General features: G+C 39.9%; 1 protein-coding gene across 2 annotated transcripts in view; it reads left to right on the top strand.

Moving 5' to 3' along the window:
• Positions 1 to 25,262, top strand: part of RARB (retinoic acid receptor beta) — a 708,755-nt gene that overhangs the window by 357,169 nt on the left and 326,324 nt on the right. For both annotated transcript variants that reach the window (XM_052001175.1, XM_052001177.1), the window contains one exon: positions 5,300 to 5,773. In XM_052001175.1, coding sequence (XP_051857135.1) covers positions 5,590 to 5,773 — 184 coding nt within the window. In that variant the 5' untranslated portion in view covers positions 5,300 to 5,589. The remainder of the gene's footprint in view (positions 1 to 5,299; positions 5,774 to 25,262) is intronic.

The raw sequence follows: 25,262 nt of genomic DNA, 5'->3' as shown, positions 1-25,262 counted from the left end.
CTGGGACTATGCTGCAAGGCAGATACGTTTAAGAGGAATTCAGTGTCCCAACTGTAGATGAGTTGGTTCCAAGGAAGCTTGGGAGGTTTGAGTACAAAATATTTGAGAAGAGAGTTGAGGAAATGTGGATAGGAGAGACAGGATGGGGAACTGGGCAAGTGAGGATCTGATGAGCTCACTGCACTAAACTGTGGTCCAAGACAATATGTAGTCAGCTAGTCAATAATCATTACACTGTGTGCACTGGTTGAAAGGCATGTGCCTAGTTTATGGGAGAAATGTTATATGATTATCACTGGCTTACATTTAGTAAATGTTAATGATTAAAAATTAATGATCTTAGTTAATTTGTTAAATGGGACGCCCACCAGTGGGGGCTCCGCAGCTCCCATGTACAGTACATCACCTTCTGACGTGTGTGATCGCAGGACTAACTACTTTTCCTTTAGGAGCCTCAATTTTATTATTCACAAACAACGGATTACAGAATTACAGAATGTCCAGTTGTAAGGTCTCTCAGAAACCATCTACACTAACTGATACCGTTGTTGTTTCCTCCACAACAACACTGACAAGTCATCATCTAGTTCTTGCTTAAAGCTTTCTGATCATGGAGAACCTGAGGTGGATCACTCTATTTATTAACCGATCTAATTGTGATTTTTTTTCTGATATTAAGTTTCAATTCACCTCTTTGCCATCATGACCCATTGCTTCTAGTTTTGCCTTCTATATTCAAGGAAGAAAAGTTGAATTCCTTTTCTTTGCGGTAAACCTGTAAGTATATAAAGACAGATAATATCTCTCTTCTGGGCCTTCTCTTTTCCAAGTTAAACATCTGTCCCTTATAGCTCTCAACCCTGTAGAGAATATAAACTGCACTCTCCAGGCTTGTTAATCTTCTGATCACACTCTTGTGCTCAAGAATTTCGAATTCCCAGGTATTCCAATCACTCCTGTCCAGTCTTTCTTTCTCAAATTGCCAATTACTTAGCCTTTATCTGCCTTTGGAGAGATAATGGAAGACAGGCAGACAGGTAAACAGACCAAATAGACAATATAGAGATGTGGTGTCCCAGACAAGAGTTAGCAAGATCTAAGTTCAAATGTTGTTGCAGAGATATAATGTCCACGTGTCTCTGGGCCACCCATTTAATCTTTAACTGTTTAAGGAAGCTCTCTAATACCCTAGGATGCAGTTTAGTTAGGGAATTTCTATAGCAAAGGTTTCCTACTTCAATGAAAATCATATTTCAAAATGCAATATGAAGTCCCAAAATAGATCTAAATAGAAATAATAAATTTATAAATATATAAAAATATATATTTTGCTGAATTTAATGTGTAAGGATTTATTTTATGTCTCCCTTTCATTAGACTATAAATTTATGATAACTAAGCATATTATCTACTGATGGATATAAAGGGTATTTAGAAATTGACGAGTTCCTTTTGATATCAAGTTCCTCCCCAAACAAAGGTCCATCCTTTGAACATGAATATTTTTCTGATGAAATGTTATGATTGTAAGTTATGGAATTGCTTCCAAAGAACTGAGAGATGAAATCAATGATTTAGAAAAGGAGATAAACAGTAGATATCTACCAAGAGCAAAAGATAAAAAAAGATAACAGGCTGGATGCTTCAATAGGATCTGCACTATGCCAGAATACCTAGAGGAAATCCCAAAGTATACTGAGCTGGTTGTTCAGAGTGTATAGATATGGGTAGATTTTGAATGATACATACCAGTAGTTTAAAATTAAAATGGAATGGATCCTTACCGACTTCATATTGACTTAGAAAACCATAAATTAATATTATCTATGTTTTATTGAAATAAAATATGTAAAATTTTATATATTATGTATTATGAAATTCACAAAAATATTATGTATTTTGTTAAACTTTTTGCAGTCACATTTCAGTTTGGTTCATACTGGAGTTTGGTATCTCTGAGCTACACCGTTACAAAGGGAATCCACATCAGTGAAATTAAAGATTCATCACAATATCATATTTTATTGAATTAAAATAATACTACCGTATTATTTTACTCTCTCTTTTTACTATTGAAAATATTCTTGACAGTTCTTTATTCACTTTCTGGTCTCCTTCAGTTCCAACTAAGTTTCTTTATTAAATGATCTAAAAAAGGAAGTGAGGAAAAGCAGGTAAAATGTTGAATTTTGAGTGAAGAGCTGGGTTCAAATCTTTACTCTGATACTCTGTAGCTACAAAGTCATTTAGATCTTTGGGCTTCCAGGTGACTCAAAGAATCTAAAAGAAGCTGCCAGTCGGCTTCAAGAAAAGGAATTTCCAACTGGCTGTTCATTATAACAATAAAATCACAAATACGTATTCCCTACTCCCTGAAATTCCAGCTCCCCCAAAAATTTCTATACAAACCCCCAAGATTCACCCACTAAGAATTTCCCCCTGTCTCTGGATTTTTTCTCATAATGCCCCTTTCTATCATGTATACTTTTCTTCTCTTTGCTCTCCCTTTTCTGACTTTAGATTTTCCTCCAATTTCCATGTCTTTATTAAAGCTTTCTCTAAAGTGAAAAAGAGGTGACTGTCTTCATAACTCCTTTGTTTCTCTTTTCTAAATTATACATGCATGCACACACAATAAAAACCTCATAGTTAAAACTGCATAATAAACATTTATTGATGACTTTATTTTTTATTCTCATATATGCAAATGGATTCTTATTCTATACAGTAAATGTGTCCCTGAAAAGTTGTGGATAAATCAAATCTCTGTAAATCAAATCCTCTTTTAATTTCTGCTTTAAAGGGATTCTATTGGGAATCTTTTAGTTGTAGTGAATAATCCGCTCCTAACTGTTTCATTGTCAAAATGGATTTCTGCTATTTGCTTTGCTTGAAGGGAGATATACCGCTCTGGAGGTGAATTGTGATATGGTGAAATTCAAGTAGAAGGATCATTTTATCATATCAAAGTGATTCATGGACCCTTAGGGGATAGTCATTAGAGTACTATACGAGTACATATATATTGATAAAAGAAAGACATGATAATAAAGGAATCATTATTGTTTGGTAACAATCTTAGAGTAGCGAGGTGGCAGAGTAGATAGAGCACCGAGCTTGGAGTCAGGAAAACCAGAGAGCCTCAAACACTTGATAATTTTGTGACTCTGGGCAAGTCACTTCACCTTGTTTGCCTCATTTTCCTCATCTGGAAAACAAGTTGAAGAAGGAAATGGCAAAATACTCCACTATCTCTTCCAAGAAAACCCCACAAAGGGGACAAGAAGAGTCTGACAAAACTGAAAAAAAAACTGAACAACAACAATCTTAGGATCTATTTCTAGAGCTGAAAAGCATCTCACATGAATCCAACAAATGATTAGCAGTTTCCTCCTGGTCACAAAGCATCAGAAACGGGGTTTGGACCCAGTTGACTGACTCCAGTGCTCCTGTTCTTTGCATTATAACACACTTGCCATGAGATTAAGTGATCTTATGTTTTATTAATTGCAACATACATTTTCAGAATGATAATATTTATATATGTGAAATCATGGAGGTTGTAGAAGGTGTATTAGCTTATTATTCTGAATCACACCGCACTTTTTGTTGGAGGTCAATAAAGTTAAAAATTGCAATGAGTCACAGCATCATAGAATATCAGAATTGGATGGGACTTCAATATCCTGCACTTGAATAAGAATCGCAGCTAGCCTCTGAGGTCCCTCTTAACACTAAATCGATGATCCAATGATTCCCAATTGTCCGTGCAGTCTTAGCTGGAAGAGATTCAAAGAAGAAAGTAGTTCATTCTACTTTTAGACTAGTCTAACTTTTAGGATAGTTCTTTTGATATCAAGCCTAAACTGACTTCTTTTCAATTCCCATCCGTTTTTAGTTTGGGCAGCCCTCTGAGGTCAAGTAGAATAGAACTAAGACTTCTTCCATCAGATGTCACATAGTCCTTCAGGGTCATGTTTCCCCAGAGCTTCTTGGCTCCCAGTTAAACATCTGTAGTTATTATCCAGCCTTCCTATGTCATAAACTTGAGGATTTTCATGTTACTGTTATCTCCCACTTTTCAATGTCTCTACTAAAAGGCGGTTCCTGGCATAAAGCATAATATATCAAATTCTGACCATGGCAGAAAACAGTATGGACCTCAGGGACCACTTCCAATGTTCCCAAGACTCTTTGACCAACTAGTCAGACATCAATGAGGGAGAGGCAAGAATATCATCGATCTGTCTTGTTTGATAATTTCCCCTGTGTGCCTGGTTCATAATGCCACTGGATATTGCTGGGATGCACATGATTTCAGGGTTCCACAGGGCTCTCGTTGCCTAGATTGTAGGTAGAGACATAAACCAAAAGAATAGATCTATGATTTTCCACTGAGTCCTCCCTTAAGTTGATTTTTGGGTTTTTTTTTTTAACCTGCATATCTGGCTGCTTAAAAATCTTCAGCACAAACTTAAATCTTTCAACCAGTCAGACAAGATTCCTAGCTCTTCATTATTTTAAAAGTGGAAAGAAATTAAGAATTCCTCAGGGCATTTATACCAACTCAGTGAAAAGAACCAAATAACTTTTTAAATGAAAGAATTCAGTCCTTAGGAGGGTGGGTTTGCTGGAATGTCACAAAATGTCAGTTCTATTAGCTAATCAGGGAAGGGATGTCCAAAGACAAATACCGAAGGAACCATGGGAAACAATGCCATACATTGTACATGTTTTATTTTTTTAAATCACATCTGTTGGAAATGCAGCAAATGTTAAATGGAATAACTGATTTATTGAGTCAATTTTCTGTATACTATGAGAAAAAAAGAATTAGGGAATCCAGTGGACATACATGTCTTGATGGTAAACACTGAAACAGTTTACATCTTAAACCAAAATAGAAATCTGGTCTTTTTATGATGTTCTTTTCATCAAAGAAAATGTGTTTTGGAATTTCTAACAGAAAATGAAGCCTTGACTTAGCCACTATTTGAGACATATGTGTTAAGTGCTTAATATACACTTTTTGATTCATAGATTGATTGTAAGTTATACCCAGAAATGATTCTTTTTTAAAACAGTCACGTTCCTGCTGAAAGCAGCCAGAAGAACCAGTGGCCCTCTCCAGCCCTAATGTCCCTCACGGACGAGGGAAGTGCTTCCTCAGGGAGGACGGGGACTCACATTTTGGGGCTCTCCACCGTGGGTCCAGCTGGACGCGGAGCTGAAACTCACTGCCCTCACCCTAGCTCTTTACTGGGGTTCCATTAGGATTCTCTCTTTTTTCTCTTTACAGAGTCTAGCAGTTCAAGCCTGTGAAGTGACTGCTTCCTCTCCGCCTTGCACTGGGACTGAACGGGCGCCCCAGAGAGGGAACAAGAGGGAGCCAAGGAAAGTTGCTTCCTCCTCCTCGTGATCAGCACTGCAGAATGATAATCAGCGTCATCTGATGCACCTCGGCTTCCTCGGCTCCTCGCCACAGCTTTCCTGCCCTTCCTGCGCCCCCTCCTCCTGGGATCCCCGGGTCCCCCCCCTTGGGTCGGTGACCGGAGTGATGCTCCTTGGTGCCCCTCGTTTCTGTGAGCCATGAACATGACCACCAGCAGCCACACATGTCCGGTGCCAGCAGTGAATGGACATATGAATCACTACCCAGCCACCCCATACCCGCTCCTTTTCCCTCCAGTCATCGGAGGCCTTTCCCTCCCTTCTCTTCATGGACTCCATGGTCATCCCCCCACCAGTGGGTGCAGCACCCCATCCCCTGCAAGTAAGTGAAACCAGACGTGGCGCTCAGTCGTTCTGTTTTATTTCTTCTTTTTCTTTTCATCTTCTTTCCTCTGATAGGATTGTCAATGTTTGGAATATACTGATATTGTTTCTATGATATTTAAGTTCCAGCTTTCTAAGTTGATGTTTTGCTGCCAGCCTGAAACTTTATAACTGCCCATTACCCCCCCCCCAAAAAAAAAAGCAAGTACTTTTGTTTTCTGCTCTTGGCCCTTTGTAAGAAGCAGAGCAGTTCAGGGTCATCCCGGACTATGGAATAAATTGCATAAGAATTCTGCTCAGGAAATGCGCTTGGAAAATCCCAGTGTATCCAGAGTTTCTGATATTCACTCCCTGTCTCTTGGCTTTCAACTTTTCGAGTTCTTGAGTCAATTTATTCCATCTTTTTTTCTCTTTTCTTCCTTCTCCCTCTTTCTCACCCTTTCTCCTTCCTTCTCCCTCTCTACCTCATTATTCACCATTTCCCCAATAATTTGACACGGTGCCCACATACCCAAGCCTATTTCATGAATCGCTTGGATGTCACCTTTAAATTCTGAGTGCAAAGAATTGCATAAAGCACTGGCTGAAGGAAATACTCTTCCAGGGAATGCCCATTAAATCCTAACAAGGTTTATGCTATTTGCCGTACGTGTAATCTGTCTAAGATGGGATTCAAATACTCATTGAACAAATGTATTTTGTAGGAATGCCGTTCTCTCTATTTATATGTAGTTTCACAGGCAAACGAACATGGAGGGACCAGCGGGGAGTACCAGGAATCAGCCAGGCTTGTTCTGACTTTGGGATGATGGCTTCTTGCAGAGTTTCAGATTCGAGAGAACCCATCTTCCATCTGCTCAACTTCTTCCTGTCTGAAATCAGGGAGCCGGTGTAGATGATCTTGTAGTATCTCATCTGGCACTAAAATTCTGAGACTTTCCATGACATTTTGCATAGGTGGCAATAGAAATTATTTTCAGTTGGCATAAGCACCCTTTGGGGGAATGGGAAGGGAAGAAAGAGTGGTATTTGTGTGGAAGTGTACAAGATGCCCAAGTACTGTGCTAAGTAATTGGACAATTGATTCTCACAAGATAATGTCATTATCCCCATTTTATAGACAATGAAACCAAGGCAAACAGAGACTGAGCGACTGCCAGGGTCCCACAGCTAGTAAGTGTCTGCAGCTACATTTGAACTCAGGACTTCCTGACTCCAGGACCAGTTTTCTATCCCTGCGCCACGTAGGTGCTTCTGGGAGATGCAGTAATACACAAAGAATGTGGTGATGGTTTCTCTAGGAGAGAGTTCAGTCATTCTCCACCCCACTCCCACCACATTTTTCCAGCTATTGACCCTCAACCTCCCAATGATGCTTTGATGGAGCATAAGCATCCTTTTTTTTTATTATAGCTTTTTATTTACAAAACATATGCATGGATAATTCATCAACATTGATCCTTGCGAAACCTTATGTTCCAAATTTTCCCCTTCTTCTCCCCACTCTCTCCCCTAGATGGCAGGTAGTCCAATATATGTCAAACATATTAAAATATATGTTAAATCCAATATATGTAATACATATTTATACAATTATGCTGCATGAGAAAAATTAGATCAAGAAGGAAGAAAAATGAGAAAGAAAACAAAATGCAAGCAAACAACAACAAAAAAGTCAAAATGCTATGGTGTGATCCACACTCAGTTCCCACAGTCCTCTCTGTGGGTACAAATGGCTCTCTTCATCACAAGATCATTGGAACTGGCCTGAATCATCTCTTTGTTGAAAAGGGCCATGGCCATAGAATTAATCATCACATAATCTTGCTGTCGCCATGTACAGTGATCTCCTTGTTCTGCTCATTTCACTCAGCATCAGTTCATGTAAGTCTCTCTGGGCTTCCCTAAAATCATCCTCCTGATCTTTCTTATAGAATAATAATATTACACAACATTCATGTACCATACCTTATTCAGTCATTCTCCAGCTGATGGGCAGCCACTCAGTTTCCAGTTTCTTGCCACTACAAAAAAAGCATCCTATCTTAGCTTTAGAGCTCATTTTCCTTATCTGTAAATGGTGACATAATTATATTATCCTACCTTCTTTTACTTTACAAAGCACCGTATAAATATGAACTATAACAGCCTGACTACTATTATTTCTGAAGCTTTGGCTCTTGCCTACAGAAGCAAGAATTCCTCAGGGCTCATCTTGGCTTCAGCAGGTAAACAAAACAAAAAATAAGAATCCTATCACTTAAATCTCAAATTTAGATGACATGGAAATGAGGTCAACAAGCCACTCCTCATAAATCTAGATTTCACTTACTAACAGACAAGCTTTTTTCTGTAACTGCATTTTATTGGCTCAATAATGAGATCAAGTACTACATGAAATGTTTACTACATAGAAATCGGTGACCTCCAAGATGTAGACAATCCTCCCGATGATACAGATCGCAACCCATGCCACCTACCTGTTCATATTCCCATCCCCAGGCCCTCCCATAAGTTCAATTTGGGAATAGGGGATGGATTTTTCAACCACCATTCTCAAGCATCTCCACAGGGTCCTTGCTCCTTCCACTGGTTCTCCACCATTGTTATTGCATAAAGAACCTATTTTCTTCTTTACTCGTATATTTTTAATGACATTCTTGATTTCCCCTGCTCTTCCTAATTCCCTTTTTGGAATATGTTTCAGCCTCCTTGTACTCACCATGCACTTGTCCGTGGCCTTTTGTGATCTTCATCTTCAGATCTTTAAAGATGGTAAAATTCCATGATTCATCACCAAACAGCATCCCAGAACAAGACTGATCTTCCCAAAATAGGACTTTGCTCCCAGAGAATCCAGGGTCATGAACAGTTCATTAGAGGCAGCCCCACCTGCCTCCTCTTTCCAATCCATGTCTCTCTTTTCCATTTGCTGGGGCGTGAGCCCCCTTCCCTTCCCCTTTAAGGTCCACCAGGTGCTAACAAGTGAGAAACCATCAAGTTTGGGCTTTTGAAGCTTTTACAAGCAGACAGCTCGCAGCCCCGGCTACCACTTTTAAAAGGAACATTAATCGATGAAGCAATGCAAAAAGGAGCAGTAAAGGAGCCGGCCGATGATGGTTTTAGGTCAGGACTGGGGCCCCTGAGTAGTGTGATTCCAAGGTCAAGTGCTGGTGAAAAACATGCCTTTCCCTCCTCCTTGCTGATACGTGAAATTCTTCTGAAATTCCTTAGAAGGGAACAAACGTTTTTATTTCACAATCAGACTTGAGGCTAAAAATGTGAATAGCCCTGAGACAATACCCGCGTCCCCCCAGTTCACATTGGATTGTAAATAGTCGATTCCAAGCCCTTTCCTGAGCTCCCACCAAGGTATTATGGGTGGACGTTGAGGCAGAGGGCTAGAGCGCAGTCCCAGCGGGGAGTAAGGACGCACAGTTTTTCCATGGATCTGGAAAAAGCCACAGTTTTCCCAAGGTCTGCTTGCTCTTTGCTCATGGCTTTAGAAAGCTCACAATCACCCCGCCAGATACGGTTCGTGCCCCGGTGGGATATGGAGGCTGATGATTTGCAGGTGAGGAAGGAGTGATCGCTTTCACAGGTTTCAGTTTTTTAAAGATCCCCTGGAAGGACACTGCTGGGAATGGTACAAGAAGGGAATCTCTCAGCAGAGAATAAAGTTGTGAAGGATTTCCAGAGTTTGCCGTTCCAACCAAAACCAGGGATGCTGTAGGGAGAGCACCTAATAAAAGCCTTGCTCGGCTGAAAACGTCTGCCGGGCTTGAATCCAAACGAAGTCATGGGGAGGGAGACAGACAGGAAGGCCCTTCGAGCACCAGTTGCTTGTGAAGACATCCACTGGGGGATGTGCTGGAATCCCTACAGAAGGCTAGGGTCCCCCCACATGTAAGTAGTTGCCAGACAGTCAGTTAGCCCCATCCTTGGGATGCCACTTTTGATGGTGTAAAACAGGGCTTCCTAAACTTTTTCTCCTCCCCTTCTCACCCAAGGCATTTTTGTGCAACCCTAGATATCTAAGTATATAAATCAAACATTCAGTGATAATAAATCCTAAGTTCGCAGCCCCCACATCCAGTTACAAGACCCTAGGCGGGGTCGTTACCCACAGTTTTAGAAGCTTTAGCTTAGGACAAGTCTACACAGACCAGTTTTACCTACTGGGCCCAGAGGACAACATGGCTGTGGATGCTCCCAGCCTGTGGAAAAGATAAACACAAAAAACTAAACGGCATTTACTGGTCTTAGAGTCAGACCCCAGCTCAGACACTTACTGGCTGTGGGATCCTGGGCAGGTCACTTCACTCTGATTGTCTCAGTTTCCTTGTTTCCTACTTCACAGGGTTGTTGTAAGAATCAGAGATAACGCTCTGTGAATTTTAAAGTACTATATAAATAAATGGTAATTGTTATTTTAAAAACAATTTATTACTCTTAATATTATTGCTATTACTATTGTTGCTGCTGCTGCTACTGCTACTTCCACACTACCCCTGCCACTATTATTATTACTACTAGTACCACTCTCCCCACTACTAGTACTAGAGCCATTAGTATTATTATCACTACTACTTCTACTACCACTGTCACCATCCTTCTTTATCATGCTTTTCCTGTGCTATAAACTGGGAATATCTAAAATAAGGTATCTTTTACATGAGAAAAATTAGATATGTTCCCTCTGGCCCTGTAAGGAAGAGCCAGATTGAGAAGTTGCAATGAAAGAAATTTAGACTTAATGTAAAAGAAAACTTTTTTTTAATTAGAGGCATACAAGAATATGATGGGCTTTCATTGGAGGTAATGGGCGCTTTCATTTACATTTTCTATTTTTATCACAGTCATCTCTACATCTCCCCCTACCTCAAAGAAAAATAATTAAATCAAACCAACACAATCATGTCTCCCATTTTATACAACATCCCATACCCATTGTATCTTATCTTTCCAACAAAAGAAGAGAACACTTTTTCTACTAATTTTCATGGCCAACATAGACCTTTAAAATTATGAAGTATTAACCAACCATTTTTGAGCTTATTGCCCCTCTCCTCTTCTGCCCTATTAAAGGGAATATGGCCTAGAACTGTCAAGCTGGAAGGCCTTTCTGGAGTTCTGGCCAGCCTCATCCTGAGGAGACAAGGATGCTTCATTCCACTGAAATATAATTTCCAACGGGGAGAGTTAGTTATAGAACATACAAGGGAACACTCAATGTTTTATGCTCCATGCTCTTTGCAAAAGTTAAGTGTCCCTGGGTCTGCCTCTGTTTACATGTCTCCTAGAGCTAATGTTTCTATACTACAGTACCACATGTGCTTTTTTATAGGTTTTTAGAAACTGGAAAGTATGATTATACATTTTTTGGCTTTGGGGTTCTCTTTCAAAGGAGTCTTGGTTGAAGTCCAGCCTCTCAATATAAGGATTGGGTTTTTTTTTTCTGTCTTGTTTAAAATCCAGAAAGTGCCCTCATCTTATCAGATAGAGTATTCATTTAAAAAATATATAGCATTCTAGGGACTTTGTTAAGCTTCAGAGTTATATGTGGCAAAACATAAAATTATTCTCACATCTAAGCCTTTTCTTATCCAAGTTCATTGATGGTCATAGTTGCATAAGGCCATAGACCTTGAGAAAAAAGATGCTGGGAGAGTCATTTCCTCCAATCTTCTTTAAGTAGAGGCTCATCCCCCAGCTTCTCTGAAGTAGAATGTGCTTGTATTTTAACTGTTTAACACATATTGAATTTCTTGCCATCTGGGGGAGGGGATGGAGGGAAGGAGGAGACAATCTGAAACACAAGGCTACGCAAGGGTCATTGTTGTCAAATTATCCGTGAAGATGTTTTGAAAATAAAAAGCTTTATTTAAAAAGTAAATAAAATGTTCAACAGCAACAAAATAAATAAATTAGAATGTGCTATTAGGCTGGCATTCTTTGCCAGAGAATTAAGAACCTTAATCACTTCTGACCACCTCAGACAACCCAAATGCATCCAGGAATACCCACAGACCCACCCCCGTCTCTTTTTTTGTCATCTTCTCTCTGTCATGCTTGTGGGCAGGGACTCCTACAATGGCAAGTTTGCAAGCATCTTGAATAAGGTTGCCATTCAATGAGTGATAACTCACAGGTGTGGCTACATAGCACCTTTTTTGGTTCTGGAATTGTGATTTTATCAGGTAGGAAAATATCCACTGAAGGAAAACTATTGGCACGTTAGAGTATTTCTGGTGCACTAACAAAATAATATGACTTGAGCAGGATCTCAGGGAGGTGTGACTTAAATTAAGGCCTTCCTGAATCAGAAACTAGCTCTCTATCCACTAGACCATGCTTCCTCTCCAATCTCCATTCTATTATTTTCCAAATGAAAATGAGGAAAAGGAAATTGGAGAAAATTCCTTTGGGGAATGAGCAGAATCGATTTCTTGGTAACTATTTGCCTCTTTCATCTGGTCTTAGATAACACACTGGGAGAGAATTGAAAAGTCATTTAATTCCACTCCCTCATTTTAAAAATGTAAAGTATTTTTTTTTAATAGACCTGGAAGTAAAGGGCTTGTCCCAGGCAAAGAGACAATAAGTAGCCAAGCAGAATTTGAACTTAGCTCTTCCGTCTCCTGGTGCACTTTCCCCATTTCACTCCATTAGAAATATCCGAATGTTTGTTTAACAAAATGCAGCCCACTTTTAAAGATGGTTTGAAATATTAGCTCATTTTGAAATGGATGCGAGGTGGTCTTGACTATGTCTGAAATCACATCTGGGTTATGTAAGAGGCCTATCTGGAGATGATGAATGACATTTATTGCTCCAATGTTCCTCTTACCCAAATCTAAAGGAACCTTTATGTCCTCATCTTAATGTCCCAGTAATTTCCCCAGGCTCTAGTTGAGTGTAATCTGTAGTTTTTAGAATACTTTTAATGGAGAGTTGTGCACTCTTAAGTAGCATTGGGCTAACACTCATGGGAAGGAGATGATGTGACTCTGAATTAGAAACAAAAAGATTATTGTTCAATTTTATCAAGTTAAGTACATTTCCAAAAGGTAAGATTCAGCTCAGGAACTCTGCTCCTGGAAAGGAAAAGTCTTTAAATTTTTAATGCATTGGAGGGTTTGCATGTGACTCCCTCCTCAAGGCGTTTTTTCGGTTGAAAGGGAGTTTGGATACTTAGACATGCAAGCAAAGAGAGAAGGAATGAGGATTAATACATGGGTTTCCTTTCCCGGAATCTCTTTAGAAAATGTGACTTCACGGATTCAGAGAGATGAATTGGACCTTGGAGGCTGTCTCGTCTCGAACGGCACACCTGTGGAGTGTTTATCCAGCTTTTGCCCAGAGAAAGAGCCAGCCATCTCCTCTGTGGAGAGGTCTATTCATTAGCGATGTTTTCCGCGGATTTGGATAAATTTCCCTTTCTTCGAGAGCCACCTATTGCTCCTGGTTCTTTCATTGGGGATTCTGGGGGAATCATAGGAATATAGAAAAGGCTCTCAAGCAGGACTCAACACGGCCAGACTTGGGTGGGTCCTTTGACAGCTGCGTTGAGGATGGATGGGAGAAGGGGGAGAATGGAAAGCTGGGAGTCGGTTATAGTAGGAGGTTCCTGTCCTAGTCTAAGCAGGAGGTATTGAGGGCCTGAAAGGGACCGCTGAGAGAGGAGTGGAGATGGCAATATTCGGTGGTGGTCTGCAAGTGTTAGGGAGGAAGACACGGCGGGCCCACGGGCAACTAATGGCTGGAGTTTGGACAAGAGTCCCTGGCAGCTTTCACTGTATAAAAGCACTTGAGATAAGGTTATAATTATAACTTTAATAGTGATTAATTAATAATTAGGTTATTGTCCTGTGCTCTGCTCATGGTTGAAGTTTCTACCCATTGCAGATTGCCCAGTGGAGAGAAGGGTCTGAAGTCAGGAAGATCTGTCTAGTTACATGCCTTAGTTTTTTCAACTGTAAAATGGAAATATTAAAATAATATATATATAATATAAATGTAAATAAAATATAAAGTGCTAATACCACCAATTCCCAGTAGGTTGTTGTGAGAATCAAATGAGATAATAATTGTAAAGCACTTAGCAAAGTGCCTGGAACATAGTAGGTACTTAATAAATACCTGCTTCTCTCTTCCCTCTCTCTCTCCCTCCTCCCCATTGGAGGTATGGTGGAAAGAGTGTTGGACTTTGAGTCAGAGGACCAGCTCTGCCATCTTTTTATTACTGAACCTCAGATTCCTCATCTGTAGAAGGAAGTATTTGTGGCCTCTGTGACTCCTGCCAACTCTAGACCTATGTTCCCAAGAGCTGTAAAATGAAGGGGATGTACTAAATAACTCTTAATGTCCATTCCCTTTCTAATTCTAGAATCTTCTGACCCCAGACTAGGAGTAATAATAACTAACATGTGTAACAGCATGAACTAAACCAAAACTATGTGGATTTTAGCCACATGAAATAAATTAATGTATTTTGGAGATTTGTTTATGAAAATAGGAAGATTTATGGGAATGTTTCACATCAGGTTAGTGCCCCAGAAATTTTTTTAAAAAGTCCATTAGCTGATTGATCAGTATGGATCATGTAATAAAATAGTAGAAACTGGAAGATACAAAAATTGAGAAACTATGCGATAGCTGGAAAGATGCAATCAGATGGCAAGAATCGGGCATGAGAAATTCACTTTGATTTGTAAACTGAGATTAGACATCCCCATGATGTGAATCCAGAATTATACTTCAGGATTCAACAAGTTAACTTATAGTGAAACTCAAAACATCCATATGGGCAGAACTATTTCCCATAACAACACTGATCCATGATAATTTAGGAACAACATCTTTAATAGATATAGCCATACTCATGGCTCAATCTTCCTGCTTCATGGAATAAAAAGCTCTCAAAAACTCTCAAAAAACTCTAGATCTATAGAGACCAAGAAGAAATTAAAACCATATAAAATCAGGATGAGGGACATGTCATCCCTGCTTTCCTGCTTTCTGTACTGAAGATGCTTTCAGCAAGACTTTCTTTGAATCACTAGTGCTTAACCCGGTGCCTGACACATTGTAGGAACTCCATAAATGTTTAGTGATTGCCTTCTGACATAAGATGAGCGTGCCCCTGGATGTTCTCATAAAATCAATTATTTTAGCCATCTACACAATTGCCTGCACAAAATTATTGTGCAGATTATTGATTTGTCCTCACATCATTTCTAACTGAATAGAACAACATTCTAACTGAAACTGTTTTCAAAAGAAATTTCCCCCCCCCCCATTTCAAACAAATGGGAAGAATGGGATGATAAAAATGATGATGATGGTATATGATGTTTAATGATGGTCAATCTCTCCATATAAATTATCTCTTTTGATCTTCACAATGACCCAGCGTGGCAGGTCCTGCATTATTATTTCACAGATTAGGAAATGGCGGATGAGAAAAATCTGGGGCAAAACAACTAATATATATGATAAGATCTGAATCAACCTGATTTCAAGGCAAGTGTCTGACTATCGTGTTGCTTCCAAGAAACATATGTAGAAAAGAACGTTCCAATTGTGGGGTGGGACAGAGAGCAGCAGCTTGTACAAAGGCTATGAGGTGCATAAAAGAAAGGAAGGGGAGGGGGCCATTCTATAGGACTCTTGCCTTGCACCCTGAATCAGACCCAATTCTACCATTGCAGGCAGATGTTAGTCTTCAGATTGTTTCCACAAAGCTGTTGTGATGGACAACTCACAAAACTTTCTGACTCCACAATTTTTTTTTTAATTTTTAAAAATGTTGATGTTAGATAATGTTTTGGATGTGATAATGTGGATGACACTGCTCCTGCCCGGAGCTCCCTTCATTTCTACTTAGTCTGTAGACCAGAGAGGATTTAGTCTTGTTTTTTAGTAACTGAATAGAATCCCTTTCCTTGAAACATCCTCCAGTCTTTAGTCAGCTTTTTCTACTTCTACATCGAATTTCCCAGCTGTTCACATCTGAGAAAGCTGCTTCAGGTTAACGGTCCAGAAAGACCATCTTCTGTGGGAGAGAGTGTGATTGCTCAGATAACTAACCCTCTATTTATAGGACACTTTTCAACATTCATTTTTTCATATAAATAAAAGTTAACTTATTGCCGGTGATGTTAGTACGTCAAAGATCTATGGTTTTGTTAATATGGGAAACCAAACCTCCATTGCAGTCCACATATAATTAGCTAGATGGACAGAGCATTGGACCTGGAGTCAGGAAGACCTGAATTCAAATATGGCCCCAAACAGGGATAATAACAGCACAGGTTGTTGTGAGGATCAGATGGATAGATATTTGTAAAGCACTTAGCTCAGCCACTAGCACATAGTAGGCTCTTTCCAAAGCCTGCCTTCCTTCTTTCCTGTCTTCTTAGTTTGTAGTTAAATTCAATGGCTTTGAAACCATCATTGACAAATATGTGTGGGGTGAGGCAGAATTTTCCATCAGCCTGCTGGAAACTTTCTCAACATGCAGGCACGTGTAGTCATGTTCGCAGAATCCCTGACTTCTGCTCTGACCTTTGGGAGATAATTACAAGATTTTCCCCTGTTTTATCTTCCTCAAAACAAAACCAGAAACTCAAGGATGCCAGCCAACAAAGAAATCAAAGAAGGAATGTGAACTTGACTTGTAAAGATCCTTATCTTCAGGCGAGTTTAATTCTAATCAATTGATTCTTGGGGAACAAGATGGAAGAAGAAGGGAAGAATGCTTGTTGCCTGAGAGGTGGACCTAACAACTTTTGTACTGGATCATCCCCCGATCCTAGATGTTTGCTCCCTGGGGAGGTGGGAGAGAATAAAGGGACCAGGGCTGCACTGAGAGGCCCTCACGTGTGAGAGTGCCGAGGGAAATTAAGAAATTATTTTGTAGCTTCTTTTTTAAATTAATCTGGACCAGTTAGGTGCAATAACAGAACACCCAAGTTTGGAGCTGGCAAGATGAATCCTCCTGAATTCAAACCTGGCCTCAGACACTTATTAGCCGTGTGATCCTGGGTAAGTCACTTAGCCACGTGTGGCTCACTTTCCGAAGAAAATAGCAAACCACTCCACTATATTTGCCAAGAAAACCCCAAATGGGGTCATGAACAGTCAGATATGAATGAAGAATGATTAAACAACAAGAAGCCAAGATGAAGAGGGAGTCCTATCTGAGCCCAGGAAGGAGACTAAACAAAGTCACCGAGATGAGGTGAAATGCCAAATTTGGAGAATACCCAGTAGCTCCGTTTAAGTACAACAAAGAAGACATGAAAGGAAGAAATATGAGGTGTTTAAAACTAAAATTTTATTTTCAGAACAATAAGAAGCTACTGACATGCTTTGAGCGGGAGAGTGATATGACCAAACTTACATCTTGCAAATATTATTTTGGCAGCTATGCAGAGAACATTTTGGAGAGGGAAGGAATTAGAAGCAAGATAATTAAGAGGCCATTGCAATCATCCAGACTTGAAGTGATGAAGATGTGAAATAGGGCTATGTGAATGGAGAAGAGGGAAGAAATATGAGGTGGGATTGATAAAATATGGCGACTGATTGGATGTAAGAGTGGCGAAGGGAAACAATAACCAAGGACGAGGAAACCATGGTGACTAGAGGAATGGTGGAGCTCTCAACAGAATTAAGGACATGTAAAAGGGGGAGAGAAGGAGGAGGTGGAGTTAATGAGATGTGATTTGGACCTATTGAGTTGGAGAAGATAATATGGAATCAGTAAGATAGCCAGCTGGCAGTTGGACAGGTTCATCTGGAGGTCAGGAGAGAAATTTAGCCCGGCAGAGAAATTTGGGAGTCACCTGTATGGAGAACAAGAAAAACAAACCTCGACTTCCTTTCCCAACTGTTGGGGCTGAAGCGCTTTTATTCCTCCCAGGCTTTCTGATGGTACCTTCTCTCCATTACCATCTTAACTGTGACCTTCCTCCTTTTGTATATAAGAGTTTCCAGGGATCTCAGAGAACTCAAGAGGCAGTCTGTCTTTCTGCTTCTGTTATTCTGAATTTTAACAGAGCGCCTGGCACAGAATAAGTTCTGGATTTGACTTTACCTGTGAAAACAAAGTCCCATCTTTGCGATACGGACATTTTATTTACCAGTGCGGCTGTCGGCAGGTAATCTGGAACTCCATTGCCTCTGTAGGATTAAATATGAGCATCTCCCAGAGGCTAACGGGAAGACGCGTGGTGAGTCAGAGAAGGTCACAATTAATGAGCAAATAAGAGGAATGATGATGCAAGAGGAGAGAAAGGCTAGTCTTAGAGCAGGAGGGAGGGATCCCAATGGCATCCTCATAGTGCTGGGAGAAAGGGAAGAAGTGGACCTCTTATAACAAGCTTTCAGGAAGACATGGACCAGAGACCACCAAGATGGAGCCTCATCAAGCAATGTGGATTACCATTGGGTAATCATCCCACCCGCTGGTGCTTCCTGTAAATTCCCCTTGGGGGCTGTGTCCCTGGGCTTCCCTAATACACATCTATTATTGATGGAAGCCTTAGGTGATGCAGTCAATTCCTGGTCCTGCTGTCAAGAAGGCCTAAGTTCAGACAGACCTCAGACATTTAGTAGCTGTGTGATCCCAGGCAAGTTAAGGGACCTCTGTCTGTCTCACTTTCCTCAACTGCAAAAGGGAGATAATAATAGCACCTACTTCTCATGGTTGATAAGATAATCTCTGCAAAGCAGGTTCTCTTATTCCTTCCCGTTTCCTCCATGGGCCATGCCTTGTTTTCTCATGTGACTGGACCACCCTTTCTCCAAGTCCCTCCATACTCAGAGAACATCCTTTACATCACCTTGTTAAGGCTGCTCACATCCACTATTCACTCAACTCTCCATCATAGAGAATGCAAAATAATGGAGAAGAAGGGAATTAATTAAAACAAATTTCTTTGTGAATTCAGTGGGACAAAAAGACATTGACTTAGGGTGTTAGAATGAGGTGACATTTGAGTTAGATTTTAAAGATGTTTAGAAAAGCACTTGATGATGAAGAGGATAAGGGGAGGTATTATATAGAAATATGGAGGCAGGAACTTGAAGACAGTGTCATGGAGAATTCCCAGTTTAGACAGAGGACATAGAATGAGATAAGACTGAAAGAGGTTGGAAATGGTAACTGTTAACCCTTTTGAACGACAATGTCTTTACCAAGTGAAAAAGTCATTTTCCAGACAAAGGATTCCCTGGTGAATGTGATTCAGGTCCCCCAACCTGCCCTGTCTAGTCTGCTCCACTTCCCCATAGACTTATATATGGAAGGGAAAAAAAATTCAAGCCAAAAAAAATATTCTAAAACAGAAATATATAGCTGCGAAGGCCCAGCTTAATTTCTGAGAGAATATAAAATATGTTTTCCATTTTAAAAAAAAGTAATAATTGGTCTTTGAGATTTGAGTATAATTTTAAAAAGAATTCAGTTGTAGGAGGGAAAGAAGATTTTAGAACTATTTTGAACAGTTTTCACATATTCATTTAACTGGCAGATATTTTGATAGAGATAGTAGGAATTTTCTTTCATAAAGGAATTTTTCCTCTAAAAATGAAGAAGGGAAAATTACTTCATTATGGCAGTGTTTAGAAATAGAACATCTGTACAAACATCTGTCTGTGGAGGAATGATAACGTGTCTCATTCTGTATTATTTTTAGCAAGTTACAATATGATTTGTAATATATTTTGCATGGTGGATTCCACCCTTTTCAAGTAATGTTCTTTCACTCCTTTAATCCCAGTGTTCACATTGCCCAGGAGTCCTCTGCCTAAACCTTCTGGGTCTTTTACATGCGATTCAAGTAAGAGGTTTTCCCAGTAGTTAGACTTTCCCTCAAGTTTTCTCAGTTACTTACATTATTCAGCTACAGATAAACACACTGAATCTCCAATTCTTTGAGGGAGATGATTTGATACATCTCTAAGAATAAAAGGGAAAAATCTGAAATTACTGTGAAATCCCCAGCAGGCTTTGAGTCACAGCAAAATCTGAATGGCCTGTCCTATAGGCAAGAGTGGAGAGTGTGGAGGTAGATCATGAAACCCCTATATGCCATTTTTGCTGTGTAAATAGCTTATTGGATGGATACCATATTGATTCTCCTTTTGAAATGTAAATGTTATAGAGATATTGCATTTACCCATTAATTAATACTACTGATCAAGTAATACTGGTTGTATTGGTGAAAAGCACTCCCTCTCCCAATGGAGTTCAGAATACCTTCTCTGCACCAGTTAGCTTTGGAAACCTGCCTAGAGCCTTCCGGCAGCCCACTGAACTAGAAAACCACCAACTAACATTATCTTTGTTGGACTGTATTTTTTTTAATTTTGTAAAACATTGCCCAATTACATTTTAATTTGGTTCTGGCAGTTTGACTCTTCCGGCTGGAGCAATGAAAGGTATGGCCCAGGATTACACATATGGCACATGTGGAAGATAGAATTTGACCCTCTGACTTAGGACTGTGAAGCGACTGTGTCTTTGTCACAGTGTTTACTCCTAGATCCTACTATGATGCCACAGGATGAATCTGTGCATTAGGAAAGTTATCCTTGGAAAGGGGAGCTCGAAAAGGGTTTATTTGCTTTGGTATTTGGCTTCCTTTTGTCTCTATATTTCCCTGATTTCTTAATGGGCTCCTCCCCACTCTTGTACCCAGCAAGTCTTCCTTTGAGGGGAAAACAGTTCAGTTAAACCAAGTGTTTTTTTAGATCATATATATAATATTCCTTACATATAATCCCTCCCTCCTGTAAAGAGATTCATTTTCTCATCTGTTCTCTAGCCCATTTGGTCATTATAATTAGACAGTAGAGAAGGTTTATTTTTAAAGAAAGGGGATAAAGAATAAAAAAAACTGGACTATAGCCCAAGGGATGGGGAAGGGGGAGATTTCATGGGATACTGATTTCAGAGATCCTCAAGGTACTAAGGGGGAGCACAGATGAACTTTGAATACTTCAATCATGCATCTGAAAGGGAAGACGTGACAAGAGGGAGGTATGAAAAGTCTAGTCAGCATCGCAGTCTGCTGGCTAAGGGTTGGAGTAGTTCATGTTGAATTTAATTCTATATCTCTCACACAACTGATTTATAAGAGCAGCATAAGCTTGGATCTGGATCGAGGCTTTGGGGCTGCTTTACCGTCCCCCTCTTTTCTCATTTACAGTAGCTGCTAAGAGGTCATCTTTATGATCTGTGGTTCTTGCTCCCTGCTCTAGAATCAAGGACATAAATTAAATCTCTACACTTTCTTCATGGCTTTGTTTTTTGTTGTTTTTTTTTTCATTGAAAATTCGGTAAATAGGGCAGGAAAGTATAGATTCTTTCACTCCATCAAGTGCAGTGTTGCCATTTGCAGGACAAATGCCATCAGTTCCTACCTTGAACAATAAAAGATATGGTGGAGGGGAGAGTCAGAGTGAACCCCAAGTTGACTGTGAATCTGTGAATAATTCAAGTTCTAAGATACAAATAAGAAGAAGGAGCTATGTATCAAGACCAATAAAAAGGCAAGAACAATAAATAATTACGGACAACCTATTAAGGAGAAGATATTGTGTTAGATGCAGTGGAGGATAAAAAGAAAGAGAAAATCTAATCCTTTCCCTCACGAAGCTTAGTCTTACTGAGAAGGCAAGATACAAACATGAAAAATTTAAACCGCAACAAGAAAAATAAATGAGCCCATTTTATGAGTTCCTTTGTTCAATCATTTGGGTCATGTCCAACTCTTTGTGACCTCATCTGGGGTTTTCTTGGCAAAGACACTGGAGCAGTTTGCCATTTTACAGATGAGGAAACTGAGACCAAAAGAGTTAAATGAATTTGCGCAAGGCCATCCATCTAGCAAGGGTTTGAGGATGGATTTAAATTCAGGTCTTCCTGATTTCCGGCCCAGTGCTTTATCTCCTGCATCACTGACTACCCTCAATATAAAAGAATGCCTGATTATGGGTCAGGAGAGTGATTCTAGGCTGCGAGTTCAAATGATGACCAGAATCCATGTTTGCGGAAGTAGGGTAGGAAGATTTAATGGGAAAGATCAAAATCACTTTACGAGGAACCAGGCCCTATAGAAATTTGTTTTCCTTTTTTTAATTTTTGTTTTCATTAGGTTCCAAGCTTGCTTAGGCAGATCCTTAGGCCAGAACATTCCACTGGTCTCCTGACAGTGTTAGGAGAGAGCAAGGTGGCCCATTGGGAGGCCCCTCCAGAGGAGAACTTAAGGAAAACAGACAAGAATTGTGGAGGATGAATAGATCTGGATGATGTACAGCCTGCATCGTAGGAGAGAATGTCCACATTGCCGGGACCACCACCCCATGGGAGCAGACAATTGCTCTCTCTGATAGCAGAAGAAAATATAATAAAACAATAGCTTACAAAACATAAGATTTAGACATAGAAAGGACCTTAGCAGCCATCCAGGCTAACCGCTCCTTTTACAGATGAGGAAATTGAGGTTTAAAAAGGTTACATGCCCAATGTCATGTGAATAGTAAACAGCTTCTAACCAGGTCCATCACTTTTTCTACTGTACTTCCTCGGAAAAGTAGCAAGAGCACATAGTAAAACTGTAATGCAAAAAATGATAGAAAAATGAGTATTTTCCCAATGAAATTGTTTTTAGGAGTACTATTTGCAAGGCTCTGGACGTGGCTCAATAGCATGGAAGAGGAATTCAGCATCAGATCTGGGTTCGACTCCTACTCTGAGATTTACTGGCTGTGTGATCCTGAATATTTTTTGTCTCACTTTCCTTCTGTGTAAAATGGAGAGAGTAGGGCTTACCTTTCAATGGTGTGCAAAACAAGGTGACATGTAACATTTACAAAGCAGCATAGTAGAAAGAGGAATAAGGCGACCTGGATTCGAATCCAGCCAGCACGTATGACCTGTGTGATGTTAGCTATTTCGTCTCTGTAAAATGAGGGGGTTGGACTAACGGGGCTGAAAAGGCTCTTCTGGCTCTCAGTTCCTACTTCTGTCTTTCACTGGTGTTTGAGGAAACTCTCTGCCATGACAGGTAAGCATTTGTATTACAACCTGGACTGTGAGGGTGTTCCCTGGGAAAGTAAAAGGTTAGGAGAGCTGCCTGAGCTCACCTACAGTAAGTCAGAGGCAAGACACAAACCTGTTCGTCCTGACCCAAGTGGGGACCAGCATATGAGTCCTGAATGGTCCTGTTAGCTACGGCTAGCATCCCCTGCAGGCAGCTCTCCAGGCTATGGTTGAGGGCCTGATTTAGGACTTTGAAATGCAGAGAGGAAAGAGAGGCCAGAAAGTGAATTCAAAGGAAGGTTGTTTAAAAAAAAAAAAAAAAAAAAAAAAAAAAAAAAAAAAAAAAAGCAGTGACCAAGGAGAGATCTAAGCCCTCTAAGGAAGGATAAAGGAACTAGGTTTAGTTAATCTAGGGAAGAAGAGGTCAAAGGGTGACAAACTTCTTGGAGAATTATTACAGGGAGGGGAGGATACCCTTCTTTGAGAACAGAAGAGCGCAAAATGAGTTTCAATAGAGTAGAAGATATTTTGATGATAGAACAACATCTCAAATGGTTAGTGAAATAAGCAGAGGTGACTTTGACTTCCACCAGTTGCCCTCAAAGCAGCTGATCTTTCCAAATTTACTTGCTGATGTGATGTCATCAGAGCTCATGTCTGTGCAAAGGAGGAGGAAGAGTTTCTAAAAGATGGATTTTTCTAGGAGGGGTTTATCACACGGTCAGACTATATAGAACAGAAGCAAATAGAAATAACTTCTGTCTCCCCAGGATTCCATTTTATAGCCAACAAAGACCATGGGTCAAGGGAGCCCTTTGTGTGCTAATTGTTTGTAAATCCAGAAATTAAAATTATATCACCCTTTGGAAGTCTTTCAAAAGAGAATAAACATTCACCTAACCAAATTATTTTCAGCAAATAGAGAGAGACATATTTAATCCATGACTCAAAACCATTCAGATAGGACCATGATTTAGAGCATGAAAAGATCTCTAAAGCTATAGTTCTATCCTCTCATTATACAGATAAGACACCTGAAATTCAGTAGGTTAGTCAACTTGCCTGAGGTCACATAGAACACACTGCATCATTGGCCACCTAGATACAGCCACTCTCATGACACCTTGGGGAAGGAAAAAAAAAAGGCACATTCTTTGCTCCTCACTGATTTTTAAGACCTTTCCTTTCTTATTATCATTCAGGAAACTCTATATCCCTCCAAGTACCTATTGACATCAAGCCATTAGATATTCTTCATTCTCCAGTCTTTCCTGAAGACGGACCAAGCTCCCTACAGTCATCACAGGTTACAATGCATTCACCACATTGTCATCCATCTAGATGACTTCGTTTTCCAAAGAGAATCCTTATTCCATTTGGTCTCTGTGCTGGATCTTCCCCAACATGAAATATGAATACATTTGAGGAACTTATACATCTGCATTAATCACCTGAAATTTATTATCAGAGTTCTTGATCAAGAGTATTTCTGTTGTTGGATAGTCCAAGGAAATTTTATTTTAATACATCTTTCCATAAAAGTACCAAATCAAGTGGGAAGTATTATTGTTGTTTCTATAACAAACAATAAATATGTGAACAGGAAATCCAAGCTGGAAGCACAGCTATTTTGAGGGTGTTAAAGAACACATATATAACACATCAAAGCCATGAGAAAAGTGCTCTGACTTTATTTATACTAAAATTTGATTGACAGAACCGTGTCTCTACTCACCTGTCTATGCAAAATCTTTATGGGAGTCATTTATATAGGACTCCAGAGCCTCCCCAGGGATGGTACTAATAGGGAAGAGGGGAGATTTCTCCAGCAAGATTCAGCAGCGGGACATGTCTTTACCATATAACAACTAACTAAAAGATTCAGAGACCACACAATCCCATTGTGCTAGTATGTAGCAGACACTTAATAAGTGTTTGCCAAATTGAGAATTCCATACTGGGGGTATTCTGGAGGGGAAAGAAGCCCTTTCGGGAAACTTCTATGATGTAAAAGAACAATAAAAGGAATCAAAAAGGATTCACTTTTTAAAAGGAAGGAGCACTGACTGCATTAATCTCTTTGTTGTCCATTCCATCCCATCCCCCCCAAAAAAACCCTTCAAAAAACTTACTCGGTGTCCCTGGATGAGAAGGTCTTCCCTGGTGTTAGCCATTCTTTTGTTCACTTTGGTGCTGACATGTGAAACAGTAATGGCCTAGTTTAACAAAACAAGAAAAAATTTTGAATTTCAAGTGGGGGCAAAAGTGAAATATTTACCAATCTTGCTGTGGCTCATCCCTTGGAGCCCAGCAGGAGGCTTCTGACTGCCAAGATCCAGTTGGGGTCAGCAGGTGTCACACATTTTCCTAGAGAGCCTCTGCTTCTGGGCTAAAGAATTTGTTTTCTGAAAAACATGACTTAAAAAAAACC

This window comes from Antechinus flavipes, chromosome 5 (genome assembly GCF_016432865.1).
Source record: "Antechinus flavipes isolate AdamAnt ecotype Samford, QLD, Australia chromosome 5, AdamAnt_v2, whole genome shotgun sequence".
NCBI classification, from domain to species: domain Eukaryota; kingdom Metazoa; phylum Chordata; class Mammalia; order Dasyuromorphia; family Dasyuridae; genus Antechinus; species Antechinus flavipes.
The sequence above is the reverse complement of the archived record's forward strand: the minus strand, read 5'-3'. Positions and strand labels throughout refer to the sequence as shown.